At 44.3% G+C, this 15,583-nt stretch overlaps 1 protein-coding gene across 1 annotated transcript in view; it reads right to left on the bottom strand.

The window, feature by feature from the left end:
* Positions 1 to 652: 652 nt before the first annotated feature.
* acin1a (apoptotic chromatin condensation inducer 1a) overlaps positions 653 to 15,583 on the bottom strand; it is a 29,429-nt gene continuing 14,498 nt past the window's right edge. The window contains exons 8-18 of the mRNA XM_056293257.1: positions 15,200 to 15,257; positions 13,036 to 13,075; positions 11,805 to 11,947; positions 7,467 to 7,610; positions 7,154 to 7,346; positions 4,961 to 5,106; positions 4,693 to 4,800; positions 2,864 to 2,971; positions 2,450 to 2,756; positions 2,241 to 2,341; positions 653 to 2,105 (exon numbers count right to left, since the gene is read on the bottom strand). Coding sequence (XP_056149232.1) covers positions 1,758 to 2,105; positions 2,241 to 2,341; positions 2,450 to 2,756; positions 2,864 to 2,971; positions 4,693 to 4,800; positions 4,961 to 5,106; positions 7,154 to 7,346; positions 7,467 to 7,610; positions 11,805 to 11,947; positions 13,036 to 13,075; positions 15,200 to 15,257 — 1,696 coding nt within the window. The 3' untranslated portion in view covers positions 653 to 1,757. The remainder of the gene's footprint in view (positions 2,106 to 2,240; positions 2,342 to 2,449; positions 2,757 to 2,863; positions 2,972 to 4,692; positions 4,801 to 4,960; positions 5,107 to 7,153; positions 7,347 to 7,466; positions 7,611 to 11,804; positions 11,948 to 13,035; positions 13,076 to 15,199; positions 15,258 to 15,583) is intronic.

The following is a 15,583-nucleotide window of genomic DNA, read 5'->3' as shown; positions in this document are numbered from 1 at the left end:
GGTACCGCCACTCTTACAGATACTGCTTATCGATCCGGTATTTTAACAATACTCTTATCAGTTCTTTTTATTTTTTCAAGAGGAGAAAAAAACCCCGAAACAAATTAAGAACAGCATTAACATTGCTTTATTTTCCCATGTCTGCACAGAGTGTTACTTTTAATCATTAACCCATGTTTGTATAATTTAGTTAACTCCGTTTGGGCTCTAGGCTGCTAGCGTACATAACACACCTGAGGTGGATGGGGCAACGAGAGATGAACTATGAGCAAACAGTCGAAAGCTGCATTTATCCGCCTGTATTTGATGCACTTTCGCCAGATGTTTCAAAAGATTGCTTCTAATTTGTGATACTGGGCTATACAAATAAAACTGACTTGTCTGTGAATGTTCTCATTCATCCAGGTCATGGTTATCCAAAGGAGTTGAATCAAGTGCAACTGGACTTGGTATATATCCGTGAAGACGTTTCGCCTCTCATCCAAGAGGCTTCCTCAGTTCGTGCCTTTCTGACTAGACGAAGCGAGTCTGACTGGCTGGCGGTGAGTCTCATCACCAGCCAGTCAGACTAGTTTCGTCTAGTCAGAAAGGCACGAACTGAGGAAGCCTCTTGGATGAGAGGCGAAACGTCTTCACGGATATATACCAAGTCCAGTTGCACTTGATTCAACTCCTTTGGAAAACCGACTTGTGTTTCTGCCCTTACATCCAAAAGACTTGTTGCACCTGTGACAACAAGTAATGCCAGCATCGACTCTCGTGAAGTATAACCAGACTTATGACCGTTTCGTTCTCTCTCCGCCATTGTCACTAAGAGCGGGCTCTGTGTGTGTATGTCTGGGAGAAAGAGGCGGAGACAGCTGGCCCTGCCCCTCGGCTCGCACATATGACAGGCTCCGAGAGAGAGCTCTCTTCTGGAGGGGGAAGAGCAAAAATGCATCATAGACAAATGTCTTCGTGTTATTGCAAATTAGAAATGGAGTTGGTGAGATAAAAGATGCAAGATAACATTTATGTAGCCTAAATAAATAGGAAATTTATTTTCTTAATTTCTCCAATTCCGATAGAAGAACCGTTAACATTGGAGCTTATCAATACTACGGTCTTTAATAATTTAGCACTAGTGCCCATTTAATACCGGGTTTTGGTACCCATCCCTACAGCTGACCAAAACACCCCTAAGTTGCCTTGTTATTAACAGACTTGGATCCTGGAAAATCTCGTAGGGTGTTCGCCAGGTTTTCTCTCGAGGCTGGGCTGCCATTACAAACTGTGGACCGCATGCAGCAACAAAAGAATCCCAAGTATAGACCACAGAGAGCTGGTAAACACTGATGACAGCAATTGTTATTTGCAGGTTGTGATCGCTGCCTACGCTTTGGGGCTACATGGGCAATGGGTGTGTGTGTGTGTGTGGGGGGGGGGGGGAGTAGTTGCCCAGAGTGCTGAATTGCGATGCTGTCAAGACAAACAAAACATGAAACAAAAGATGCAACAAAAACAAGGAAAAGGTAGCAAAATGGATAAAAAAATATATATCAAACCCCCGATTGGAGTGAGACATACGGCACTCTGGGAGCAAACACTGTGAAAATCATGGTCCCCTATTAGCATATGTGTGCTTTAAAAAAAGTTGACAATCGGAGATGGCGACTACATCAGTTGGTCCTCTGTTGGGTCTTAGTCATGTAGTGACAAAGGGAAGGTGTGTTGGGGTGGGGGGGGTGTCTCGGACAGTTCCATCCACCGACTGCAATCTAACGCCGCCGGTCTCGTGGGTCGCTGCGGCTGCGTGAGCGCCTGCCCCCGCCTGCACTGCTGCCCCCTGTCCTACGGTAGGCTTCCCTGCGTTTTTCATTCTCTCTGTCTCGGTCTCTCCCCCGGTCACGGTCACGGTCCCGCTCCCGCTCCCTGTCTCTGTCCCTCTCTCTGTCTCTCTCTTTCTCCTTCTCTCCCTCCCCTCGGTCTCCAGCGGCGCTGCTTCCAGCCTTCATCCTCTCCTTGCGCTCCTCCTCTTTTTTCTTCTCCTCCTCCTCCTGCAGCTCCTTCCTCCGTTTCTCACGCTCCTTATTCCGCTCTGCTCTGGCAGCTTCCCGCTGGGCGAACTGAGATAGAGACAGAAACAGCTCAGTGTATGTTGTTTCAGGATCATAATAATATTTAATACTGGCATGACTTGTCTTTTTCAAGAGTCGAATTCAAGACAACCAAAGACAGCATCAATTGGTTTGGTGTCTCACCTGTTCGTCTGTGAGGGGGAGCCAGTATATACAAGGAGCTGCTTTAGTCTTTCTGAACAGGTCATCCAGGAGCTTGGCAGGTGGCTCTTCAGCTGCCTTCTCTGTTGAACAAGGACAGAGAATGAAAAAAACAAAAAACAAAACCCATACCCACAAACATCGACAATTCAGCACATGACTTTAATCCTCGTCCTGGTTTAATCTTTTACCCTTCTTGTCAGCCTTCTTCTCCTTACTCTTCCCCCTCTCTTTGTGTCGCCTCTCTCTGGAGCGTGACCTTCGGGGACCTCCTTCCCTCTCCTCTCCATGTTTTCCAAAGTCACGGACCTTGTCCCGATCCCATTCCCTCTCAGCGCGGGCCCGCTCCCTGCGCTCCATCTCGCGCTCCCGTTCAGCCCACTGGTCTCGTTCTGGGAGGAGGGACGGCAGGCCGGTGGTCCGACCCCGGAGAGACCCTGCTCCTGGCTCTTCTGTGCCAGGCCTGTCAGCTGTGCCCAAACCTTTGTGGAAGTCCAGCTGCAGGGAACAGAAGAACTTTTGATTATATTGGGCTCACAATTGGCAAGTTCCGAGACAAACACTGACTGACAACTAGGAGGACATAATTGCTCAGAAGGTCTCACCTCATCTTGCTGGCAGAAGTCAACACTGAGGACTTTGGGGTTGCTCTGAGGCCATTTTACTCCATGCAGGGCTGCCCGTGTGGCTACAGCCTCCTCTGTACTGGAGTACTAAAGAACACAAACACAAAAACGCGCATTGAGACAAAAAAAAAGAAAGAAAAAAGAACCAACCATCTTTCATAATTTCAGAGTAAAGAACAGGCTTTCTCTTTCTTAAAGACTAGACCACATGTGGAGTCTTGTGATTTTAAAATGAGGCTTCAATATCAGTCTGATCTGACTAACTTCTGTACCAACATCTAACCAGATTTAAGGTTGCACAGGAAGCCACACTAAAAATCAGACTACTTCTCTATGTGTTATGACTGAGCAGCTGAACGGCTGTCATAATAGATTGATTATGTCCTACTAAGAAATCAACACGACACATATACCCTACAGCCATGTTCTGAAGAATAAATGAATAAATACACTGATGCGGCAAAACATTATGACCAATCACAGCCGAACCAAATAACGTTGATCATCTTCAAAAACGGCACATGTCAAGGTCTGGGTAGATTAGATGCCATTAGATGCAAATAATCAGTTCTCGTAGTCAACATGGTAGATGCAGGAGAAATGGGTAGGAGTGAAGTCTTGAGCAACTTGACAAGGGGCAAATTGTTATGGTCAGACGACTGCGTCAGAGCATCTCTGAAACGGCAAGGCTTGTGGGGGTATTCCCGGTCAGCAGTAGTGAGTACCTACCGATAGTGGTCTGAGGAGGGATTAAGCACAAACCGGCAACAGGGTTTTGGGCGCCCAAGACTCATCAACACACGAGGGCAACGAAGGCTATCCCGTCTGGTTGGATCCCACATAAGGTCTACTGTGGCACAAGTCACAGAAAATTTTAATCATGGTTATGGGAGGAATGTGTCACAACACACAGTGCATCGCACCCTGCTGCATATGGGGCTGCATAGCTGCAGACAGGTCAGAGTGCCCATGATGACCCCTGTCTACCGTCGGAAGCGCCTACAATGGGCATGCGAACATCAGAACTGGACCCCGGAGCACTGGAATACGGTTGCCTGGTCAGACGAGTCCTGTTTTCTTTTAGATCAGGTGGCTGGGTGTGTACGTATGCACCGCTTACTTGTAGAAAAGATGGCACCAGGATACGTTGTGGAGAAACGACAAGCCAGTGGAGGGAGTGTGGTGCTCTGGGCAATGTTCTGCTGGGAAACCCTGGTTCTGGCCATTCATGTGGATGTCAATTTGACACGTGCTACCTACCTAAACATTGTTGCAGACCAGGTACATCCCTTCATGGAAATGGTATTCCCTGATGGCAGTGACCTCTTTCGGCAGGATAATGCGCCCTGCCACACTGCACACATTGTTCGGGAATGATTTGAGGAACATTATGAAGTATTCAAGGTGTTGCCCCCGCCTCCAAATTCTACAGTTCGCAATCTGATTGAGCATCTGTGAGATGTGCTGGACCGACAAGTCCGATTCATGGCGGCTTCACCTTACAACTTACAAGACTTGAAGGATCTGCTGCTAATGTCTTGGTGCCAGATACAAGACACCTTCTTGCAGAGTCCATGCCTCGGCATGTCGACGCTGTTTTGGCAGCACACGGAGGACCAACAGCATATTAGGCAGGTGGTCATAATGTTTTGGCTTATCCGTGTAAATCAATAAGCTCAACATGAACAGACATTGTGTAATGCACATGCTAAGGACATAGTAAATTAATTGGAACCGCTAATAGAAAGTGATTCGTACTGATGCAGCTGTATTTCATTCCAAGGAATAATAAGCATGGGGTAACTTACAGTGACATAGCAGTGCGATTTGATCTTGTCGATCCAGAAACCTTCCTCCAGCAGGGCGCCTGTTCTCCCCAGCAACTCCTTCAGCTGGCCAAGAGTGAACGGTCTCACCTGAAGTCAACACAACACATGAATGTCAGCAAAAATCCCCCACAGTTAAGAGTGAAAACACTCCTCACCCCACAAAACAGTACTCCTAGCTAAACTTGAGACTACCATGAGTGTGTTCATCCACAATGTCATGAAGGAACCACACTGGAGAACTCCTCACCAGATTGGAGACGTGAATGATATTGGAGACCTTGCCGCGGGGCGGAGAGGGCTGCCGAGCTGTACGGACGGGGTCGTCAATGGTGATGGACACACCTGACTTCTGCTGACTGATGGAGCGACGGACGAGGGTATCGCTGGGGGTCACTGGGGGACAGGAAGAGGAAGTAATGGTAAATATTAATATACTTTAATATACAGTTTTTTTGGGGGGAGGGGCCTCAGGTCAGAGGAACAACATGTCATAGGGCTACTATGACTGAATTGTGATTTACTGACATACAAAATTTGACTTGACTCCCATTAAGAGTGGAAACTTCTTTGCATCTTACAAACTTAACGTGAAGGCCTGTGAAGCACCACTACTGCAGCAAAAGCAACATCAAACTTTCAATACAATGACAGCACAAGTCAAGCTCTGTTATCTCTATAGCCAAAGCAAAAGGATTTTAAACGTGCAATACTTTTCTATTTTAAATATGTATAAGATGCCAGCGTTGTAATGACTTTGAAAAAAGTACTTGGGAGGAATAAGAATAGGCAACTCATGCACAAGTAAATTAAATCTCATCTTTTCTCTAACATAGGATATTTCCATAAAGAGATGGCTTTTGTTGAATCTGTTGGAACAGATTTAGCCCATCAACTTTACACTACATGGTACTTTAACTGGTCCCTGTGGTGAAATTGAATTGTTGCAGCAGAACATGTACCATAGATAACAACAACAGACCAAATAAAAAACACTCAAACAAAAGGTAAAAAGACAACTTAAGGGGTTACATAAGATGGCAGCAATATTAGTGCAAGGCGTGCAAAAATAGCTAACCAATTGAATAAAAGGTAATAGCATATACACCGATGTGCCAAGACATTATGACCACCCACAGATGAACTGAATAATGTTGATCATCTCCAAATAAGAGCACATGACAACATCTAGGTAGATTAGATGGTAAGTGAACAATCGGTTCTTGTAGTCAATGTATTGGATGCAAGAGAAATGGGGAAACCCGAGCAACTTTGACAAGGGCCAAATTATTATGGCCAGATGAATGGGTCAGAGCATCTCTGAAACGGCAAGGCTTGTGGAGTGCTCTGGGTCAGCAGTGGTGAGTACCTACTGACAGAGATTCGAGGAGGAACAAACCACAAATCGGCAACAGGGTGTTGGGCGCCTAAGGCTCATCGACACGAAAGGGCAACAAAGGCTATCCCATCTGGTCCCAACCCAGAATGGCTACTGTGGCACAAGTCACAGAAAATTTTAATGATGGTTACGGGAGAATGTGTCACAACACAGTGCATCGCACCCTGCTGCGTATGGGGCTGCATAAACAGACTGGTCAGAACGCCAATGATGACCCCTGTTTACTGTGGAAAATGCCTACAATGGATGGGCCTGTGTTTGTCAGAACTAGACCTTAGAGAAGTGGAAGAAGAAGGTTGCCTGGTCCGACAAGTCCCGTTTTCTTTTAGATCATGTAGATGGCCACTTATGTGTGTGCCATTTACCTGGGGGAAGACATGGCACCAGAATGCACTGTGGGAAGACGACAATCTGATGGAGGGAATGTGATGCTCTGGGCAATGTTCTGCTGGGAAATCCTGAGTCTGGCCATTCACGTGGACGTCAATTTGACACGTGCCACCTACCTAAACATTGTTGCAGACCAGGTACACCCCTTCATGGAAATGGTATTCCCCGATGGCAGTGACCTCTTTCAGCAGGATAATGCGCACTGCCATACTGCACACATTGTTCGGGAATGGTTTGAGGAACATGATGAAGTGTTCTAGGTGTTGCCCCGGCCTCCAAATTCTCCCGATCTCAATCTGATTGAGCATCTATGGGATGTGCTGGACTGACAAGTCTGATCCACGGTGACTCCACCTCACAACTTACAGGAAGGATCTGCTGTTAATGTCTTGGTGCCAGATACCACTGGAAACCTTCAGGGGTCTTGTAGAATCAGTGCCTTGGCAGGTTGGCGCTGTTTTGGCGGCACACCAAAGACCAACAGCATATTAGGCAGGTGGTCATAAGGTTTTGGCTCATCAGTGTATACATTTGGTGCATAACATCAGAAAATGTACCAAGTCAGCACTGCAGCGGAATTAATAAACAGAGAATGCAAAAAAATAATAAAATAAAATTTAAAAAAAATAAAAATGCATGCAATTAATCCCCTACCAGTGTTCATCTCCATATCCTGACTGGTATGAGAAGGCGACAGGATTTCCATAGCTCCAGGAAATGAGCTGTCTATCTTCTCCTCATGGCCCCTTGTCCCTTCTCGTTCTGCCCTCACGTCATTCTCCTCCACCTCCCTTCTGCTCCTCTTGGCCTCCTTCTGTCCATTCTCCTGGCTTTCCAAGGGCACCACCTTTAGCAGAAGGAAGGTGTCAATGACAGTGCCCTTATTGCTACAGGAGACACCTTACATATTACCATTATAACTGTGGCAGATAGAACTGTCTAAAATAGGTGACAGTTAAGGACTAACCTGCGTGACAGTGCGTCGGATCTGAAGGTCCTGGTCAGGGCGCTCCCTCTCTTCGTCTTCAGCTCCAGAGAGGACAGCCTCCTCTGGATGCAGGTCTACCACCGCATCCTGGCCCTGACACGGCCTGATATCAGGGATCAGAGACTATAGGGGAGAAAAACATGACGGCAATTAAAAAAAGGTAGGTGGGTGAACTCTGAGGATGAAAAGAAATGTGTCAACACTTTGAATAATATATACTTCCGGTGGGCAAAATGGCCAAAATCATGCAATACATTTTTGACAGAAACAGTATGTATATCACTGTAAAGCCATGTTTCTTGTAGTGTAATTTCAAATTTCAAATGAGTACAAGAAGCATGAGAAAATGCCTTACAGTTTAGAGACCCATTTTAGAGACCCATTTTAGAGACCCAGTTTGAAAATCATTCCCAATTATTGGAAAATATGGGGTGAATATGCAATAAATTATAAAAAGAAATGCTTTTGCCTGTGTTTAAGTTGAATAGATTTTTTTCTTTGCCCCCCCTCTTTTTCTCCTCAATTGTACTTGGCCAATTACCGTATTTTCTGAGCTGTCTTGGTTGCTGCTCCACCCACTCTGCCGATCCGCGGAGGGCTGCAGACTACCACATGCTTCCTCCGATACATGTGGAGTTGCCAGCCGCTTTTCACCTGACAGTGAGGGCTTTCGCCAGGGGGACGTAGCACGTGGGAGGATCAAGCTATTCCCCCCAGATCCCCCCACCCCCAAACAGGCGCCCTGACTCACCAGAGAAGGTGCTAGTGCAGCAACCAGGACACAGACCCACAATCCGGCTTCCCAGCCGCAGACACGGCCAATGGTGTCTGTAGGGACACCCGACCAAGCCGGAAGTAACCGCTGATCTCTGTGTTGGTAGGCAACGGAATACACTGCTACGCTACCCGGACGCCCCTATGTTGAATAGATTGTATGCATGGACAATTTCACATCTGGCCACATTCTCAAGTGCGGACATGTCCATTTCTTCATTACACATCTTTGACAACCTGACAGCAAATCAAACACCAGAATGTGTAAGTTGTAAATACAACATACCTTACATAGGCCAATACTATCTAGCATTGGTACATTGATTGAAAGAAAGGGAAGGGAAAAAAAAAACAAAAAAAAAACACCGATTGCGATGCACAACCATATCAGTTGGATCAAGTTGCGGATGTGGTTCCCCCAATGTTTGCTTCATAAATTAACACAATATAGGATAAAAATTAGCCTGGGAACCTGATGAATCTGTGACCTCATGTTTTTGTATTTTTTTTGGGACCCCCTCCTCCTTTTTCTCCCCAATTGTATCCGGTCAATTGCCCCACTCTTCCGAGCCTTCCTGGTCGCTGCTCCACCCCCTCTGCTGATCCGGGGAGGGCTGCAGACTACCACATGCCTCCTCTGATACATGTAGAGTCACTAGACGCTTCTGTACACCTGACAGTGAGGAGTTTTGCCAGGGGGACATAGCGCGTGGGAAGATCAAGCTATTCCCCCCAGTTCCGCCTCCCCCCTGAACAGGCGCCCCGACCGACCAGAGGCGTTTGTGCAGCGACCAGGACACACACCCACATCCAGCTTCCCACCCGCAGACACGGCCAATTGTATCTGTAGGGACGCCAGACCAAGCTGGAGGCAACACGAGGACTCGAACTGGGATCCCCATGTTTGTAGGCAATGGAATAGACTGCTACGCTACCCAGACGCCCCTGTGAGCTCATGTTTTACATTTGCTCTGGCATATATATATCTGGCAAGCCTCCTGTTCAGACAGATTTCCAGCTGACCTCGCCCGAGTCGGGCCAATCAAACATTTACCTAATATGGGGCATGTTTGATACGATGACGTACAGCCCCCCACCCGCATTCCAGGAACTTTGTTTCTGACTGGCTAGTACTCGTTGCCTCTGTTGGTTAATGAGGTAGAGTCGGGGTGAGTCTTGCGGAAATCTACTACTACTACTACTATTTTTGGCTGCTCCCATTAGCGGCTGCCACAACGGCACATCCGTTTTCATTCTTCCTGTCTTCTGCATCTTCTTCTGTCATGCCCGCCGACTGCACATCCTCTCTCGCCACATCCATAAACCTCCAATTTGGCCTTCCTCTTTTCCTCTTCCCTGGCAGCTCCATAGTCAGCATCCTTCTCCCAATATACCCAGCATCTCTCCTCCACACATGTCCAAGCCATCTCAATCTTGCCTCTCTTGGTTTGTCTCCAAACCGTCCAACCCGAGCTGTCCCTCTAATATATTCGTTCCTAATCCTGTCCTTCTTCGTCACTCCCAATGAAAATCTTACCATCTTCAACTCCAACTCTTCCGGAAATGCAGGTGGGAAAAAATAAATAACACTGACGTACACAGGAACACCATTGGCTGCAGCTGATGTGGAACGGTCTGCTGAACCAGCTATCTTGACATTATTAAACGATGGTACATTTTCGGTAAAAGAGTAACAAACAACTGCACTCAAAGCTTTTATTGATAAGAAATGTGTTTGCTTTACTTCCGACAGGATTTGGTAAAGGTTTAAGTACTACGTCACACATTTCGTTGTTCTGATTGGTTGTAGGTCTATCCAACTGCGCCAAGAGGCATTTTGGCCTGCGTCCGTTGATAAACCCCCCTTGGAAATCAAAAATAAACTTAGAGGAGCCAGACTAATTAGCATTTGCAAACTTGTCTGCTTCCCTGGCTAGGGTAAAATATGCAATTCACTGCGAATTAAGTGTTTGCATCTTACTATTTTTTTGCTCATTAGTGCTGATTGAAGGAATGGCATGGTAAATTTAGTGGTATTGAAATTTTTCAGAATGCAATAACTGTAGAAATGTGCACTGCATAGGGAAGCTCAAACAGCATAGTCCAGTGTTTTTCAATGAAAGAAACACATGTTGTGTATTGTCCACATTTTTCATGTAAACTCACTTGTGTGTCAGACAAACATCTAAGTGTCACACAATGACAGACACAAACTAAGTCATAGCAAGTGGTACCTCCAACACTAGAATGACCGGGATGTCACTCCTACCTAAAACGACCACGGAAGGTCAAATTGGCGGCCGATTTTTAAACTCTATATTCTGTCAAGATAAATACCCAATTGAGAGATTAATGCATTGCATATGTTAGTATGTCTGTTAGAAAATGAATGACACCAAAATTAACTATTTAATAATTACAATACTATTTTTAAACAATTCAAGCTTCAGAGAGACACGGTCAAACTTGAATGGCACAATTGAAAAAGTGAAAATATTACCTGAAAAACAACACTGAAAACACATATTGCTTAACAAACGTAACAAGACCTATAAAACATGAATGTAAAAAAAGAACTGAAAACAAATATTGAAACAGTCCCCAACAACAACCAGAACTTAAAAAGTACTAGAACGACTGTAGGCAGTCATTTTGACTGCTACTGTTTTTAAACTCTATATTCTGTCAAGATAAATACCCAATTGACATATTAATGCATTACATGTGTTAATGTCTGTTAAGAGACTAACTGACACAAAAATTAACATTTTAACAACTTTTAATACTATTTTTCAAACAATTTAAAATGGCCGCTGTCCAACGCCTGTAAACACTGCAACACCTTGGTGGTAGTCATGGTGCGTCTGTAACCACACATGTTGGCAATAATCTAAATTACGTTTAGACTATTTCTCTGCGCTGGAGAATGCTAGTTTTTTTTCTAGGACAGAGCAATGAACTTCGCGAAGGAAATGATGCGACCAAAACACATCATAAATACTGACATGACGCACACAATCACGCGCAAATCACGAGCAGCCATTTTGACCGCTCATGGTCGTTTTGGGTAGATCTTATCGTAACTTTTTTGTGCAATTGATCTAAAACTCATTTTAAATGTAAATATGTGCAATTTTAGGAGAATTCAGGGAGCGGGTAATGGAAAACGACACAGAAGCGAGTCGAGTTGAGCCGGTACCATAGAGTGGAAAAAGGGCATTAGATGAGTGATGAAACGTTTTTCTCAATAAACGTTAAGGCCAGATGAACTGATTCAACTTTCTATTTCAACTTTCTATGATTTCCTTACCTGGATTACCGAGCATGCATAAAGATGAATTTCCTGTTTGGCATTTCTGTCACCCCAGTGGCTATCAGTCCCAGATTTCCCTGAACCCCAGAGATGGTCTGCAGCCAGGCCCTTCTCGAAAATTTGGCAGGTGGAATTTTCAGCTCTTTCCAGCAGGCAATACATGCATGCCAAGATCAAAACCGTTCTTTCAAGTGAGTACAGATCTCTGAAGTATTGTTTGCTGTAAATACCTTGAGAGAATCAGTGGTGATGCTGATGGAAGGTTTCTTGGCAGTGACAGCTGTGCTAGAGCCCCATCTCCTCTTGCGGCCTGCACCGCCACCAGACTCCTGCTCACCCTCTGCACTACCAGCACTTGGGGATGTCTTGCTGCCTGTTAGTGAGGGGAGAGCTTTGAATCTGCAAAGTCCCTTTTGGCCATCAACACATACTCAAGTCAAACGCTCACATTGGTCTGGGGCTCCAGTCTTATCTAAAAAACATGCATTTGTATAAAATTACAGGAATCATCCCGAATTATATTTTCATCAATATGCATGCAACAACAACAGTTTTAATCAGTGATTCTCGAGTCAGTCTTCGGGTACCACCTGTACTGCTGGTTTTAGATTCTGCCAGCTAGCTAATTACATTCAATTGTTATTCCAGTTATTTCAGCCTCCAATCAGAGGTTGTGTCTCAAATCTCTCCCTAGTTTAGTAGGTAGTGAAGCACTAAACAGTACATTGGATCTTGGGTACTGACTATGTTACTATTTAGATGAACATCGAACTGCCCTGATGATTCATTGACATACTGCGAGACTTAATGATGTAACATTAACACCAACTATAAAAATTTTACAGGAAATGACCATAATGTTAGGTCCGTTGTCAAACCACTCACATATGTTTGGTAATGTTAGTTACAGCTATACAAGCTATTCTAAATGAAGCCCAGGTTTTGTAAACAAGCCTGGAGTTAGCTATGTATGTAAAATGTATTGAAAAATGAAGAACAAACTATTCTTTATCTAAAAAATGGATCAGGATTTGCTGTCTCATCTTTCATCCCACCCCAGCTATGAAAGAGTAGTCATAGCCAAAGAGGACTTGCAAAACTTCTGGTTAGTGAGGATAGTGAGCAAAGTTGCTCACTGGTTTTATGGTACATTCTGGGAATTTCCAGGCAGCTGAGCTTCCGGTGCACAAGAACAATTTTAACATTGAGACACCCGAGAGAATGTCTAACTCCCTCAGTAGTTCACTACCTACTGAACTAGGGAGTGGTTTGAGACACAAACAGGGAGGTTTTAGACCTGGACCAAAAAGTAAATATCATTAGTTACCTGGCAGAATACAAACTACCAGTACTGGGAGTACTGCTGTCAGTCAAATTAATGGACAATCGATAAATAGGAGAGGAGGAACGGCACTAAAAGATAAACATGAAAGGCAGGGCACAGCAGGAGGGTTTACTCACTGCTAAGGGAGATCCTACGGGCTGTGAAGGCCTTAGGTGTCTGAAACAGAGGGACATAAGAACAACCCCAAGGTACAGGGGGAGGAGGTAAGAGATACTTTTTGTGGAGATGGACATGGATCATGGACAGGTTTGGTAGGAACATGGATTAACAACAGAGAAAGTAGGGGGAGACTGAATGATTGAGACTGCTATGAAGGGTCCAATTCAAATCTGGCGGCACTTCAATGTGCAGCTATTTACATATAGGTGTGCCTTTGATAATTCATGTCTATGTGTATACTTGCAATTGCTGAGGCAGTTTAAGAGATGTCATATTTTGTACCTGCAGTCTCCAAAAAAAAAAAAAAAGACAATACAGGCTAATGGTAGTACTGTAGTTTAAACTCCATAGGTCTGAATCGGCATTTAACAGCTAATTTCTCAATAGATATAATAGGTTAAAGGGCTAGGTTTACTTTCAAACAAATTGGAGCCCAATGAGATTTTTAACAGTAGACCACTTTTTATAAAAGCTGCAGCATCCCGCCCCAAGCAACTGTTGACAGTTTCCCAGCATAGATTATAAGGGAGGGAAGGGGGTCAAACTGAAAACTAACATGATTCTGTGTTGAAAAAAGCATGGAGAAAATGACTACTTATTCCCTGGTATCTCTGACACCTGATCCTTACTGGGTTGGATATGGCCCAATCACGACTGCTTGTACTGTATCTAGGCAACAAGGGTCCAGTCAAAGGTGGCTGAGATGTTTGAGTGGAAATCTGAAAGCTGCTTGGTTGGCAGAAAGGGCTCAAAAGTTCAGTTGTGGGGTGGGGGCTTGACAGTGCATGGGGGTCAAAGCAGTGGTTCGCAGATCTTATAGCATTAGTCTTTTCACAAAAGAGGCAGGCCTTTTATCACCACAGAAGTCCAGTTTGAAGGAGTCTGGATAATGATGGCTATTTGAAGTCATTTTGCATACAAATCCAGAAATCACTATTTTGTAGTTGAGTTTCATTCGAGGACTTAAGTCCACAGTCTGGAATATGCAAATCTCTGGTGGAGGTCATAGTTGTAGTATTGGACCAAGCAGCAAGTCCCCTCTTAAGCCAAGAATAAAATCTGCCAAAGAATAGTTAAAAGTTGAGAGTCCCCAGAAGTCCAGATGAATAATAATTTGGAAAAAAAACTGATAGTCGGCGCAGGAGTACTTGTTGCAAGATGCATTTGGATCCCATTTTGAGCAGATGAAAAAACCCCAAAATGTCTTTTCTCTTGGAATTCGCGGTCCAGCAAACTGATTGGCTGGACGCATTATGTCCATTCTGCACCACATTCTTCTATAGCTTTACTGCAGAATAGACAATGTCCATAAGTAGTCATCTGAATTCTTAAGAGCTTCAGGCAGAGCTTCAGAGAGGTCTTTGGAAGTCACTTCTGCCAACTTCCTCACTCCTTCATGATGATGAGGATGAACACTGCCGGATAAGGGTATAGCTTGCTAGAAGAGGCAGGTGGGCCTTGTGGAATAGCTGTACCCTTCTCAAATCTTTAGTCCAAACTATAGCACTTGGCAGCCATCTCCATGACATCAATCCCTTTGTTGCCAGGTCTGTTCCTCTGCAGTGCAGACTCAGGGGCCTATCTGTAGTAGTTAACCCAGGTTTCTTGGGGACAGTAGAACAGGTGCAGCAGAAGTAGTAGTAGTAGTAGTGGCAGAAGTAGTATGCAGGTACCATTAGGGGCAATGGAAGAGGCATAAGCACCTTTACAACAAAGCAATCAATTGTGTTTTAAACATAAGCCATCATGAAAAAAATGCCCCTGCTGTGTCTGTTAGAGACAGTGCCAGCAAGGGTTTCAAAACACAGCGAAATCTAAATTTCTCATCCTTCATTATGTATTTATTCTAATTTTGTCAACAAAAAAAAGGGGATACACAAAAACCCAAGATCTAAAAAAAAAAAAAAAAAAGCCAATTATTAACAGATGAGGCAATTAACCAACAAAATCTAATGTATAAAGCTTACATAATTAAGTGTAGTCATACCATTTTTAATTACAGTTGCAAATGAGTATAATAATGTTAAAGGCTCAGGTAGTTTGACCCATCTCTTTCCTCAGTAAAAGACCCATGAGTGAGAGTCAGGATCAAGGTGGCCCTGAGTTCTTTAACTGCCTTACCTCCTCATAAGTCTCTGGAATCTTATCAGGCTCTGCCATGGCAGTCTCCTTCACCTCCCTGCACAGCATGAAAGTTACAGTTTTATTATTTCATTCAGTAGTCAGAAAACTCATACATAAAAATCAGATTCGGTGCACGCTTTCTCAAAGTCACATTCAACAGAAACCAGTTTATTTAATTTTTCAAGTGTAAATCATATTCAACAATTGCAACACCGATGCCAGCCAGGTGACACTACCAAGAAACACATCGTTATTTCCCATATATTTGTCTATAGGTTCCAAGATTTGATGCACGTGTTATCACACGAGACAAATCACATTTGATTGAAACCAGTTTATTATAAACTCTAATGAAAAACATTATATTGAACAACTGCAAAC

Source organism: Lampris incognitus, chromosome 14 (genome assembly GCF_029633865.1).
Source record: "Lampris incognitus isolate fLamInc1 chromosome 14, fLamInc1.hap2, whole genome shotgun sequence".
NCBI lineage: Eukaryota > Metazoa > Chordata > Actinopteri > Lampriformes > Lampridae > Lampris > Lampris incognitus.
This window is presented reverse-complemented; position numbering and strand designations above follow the sequence as displayed.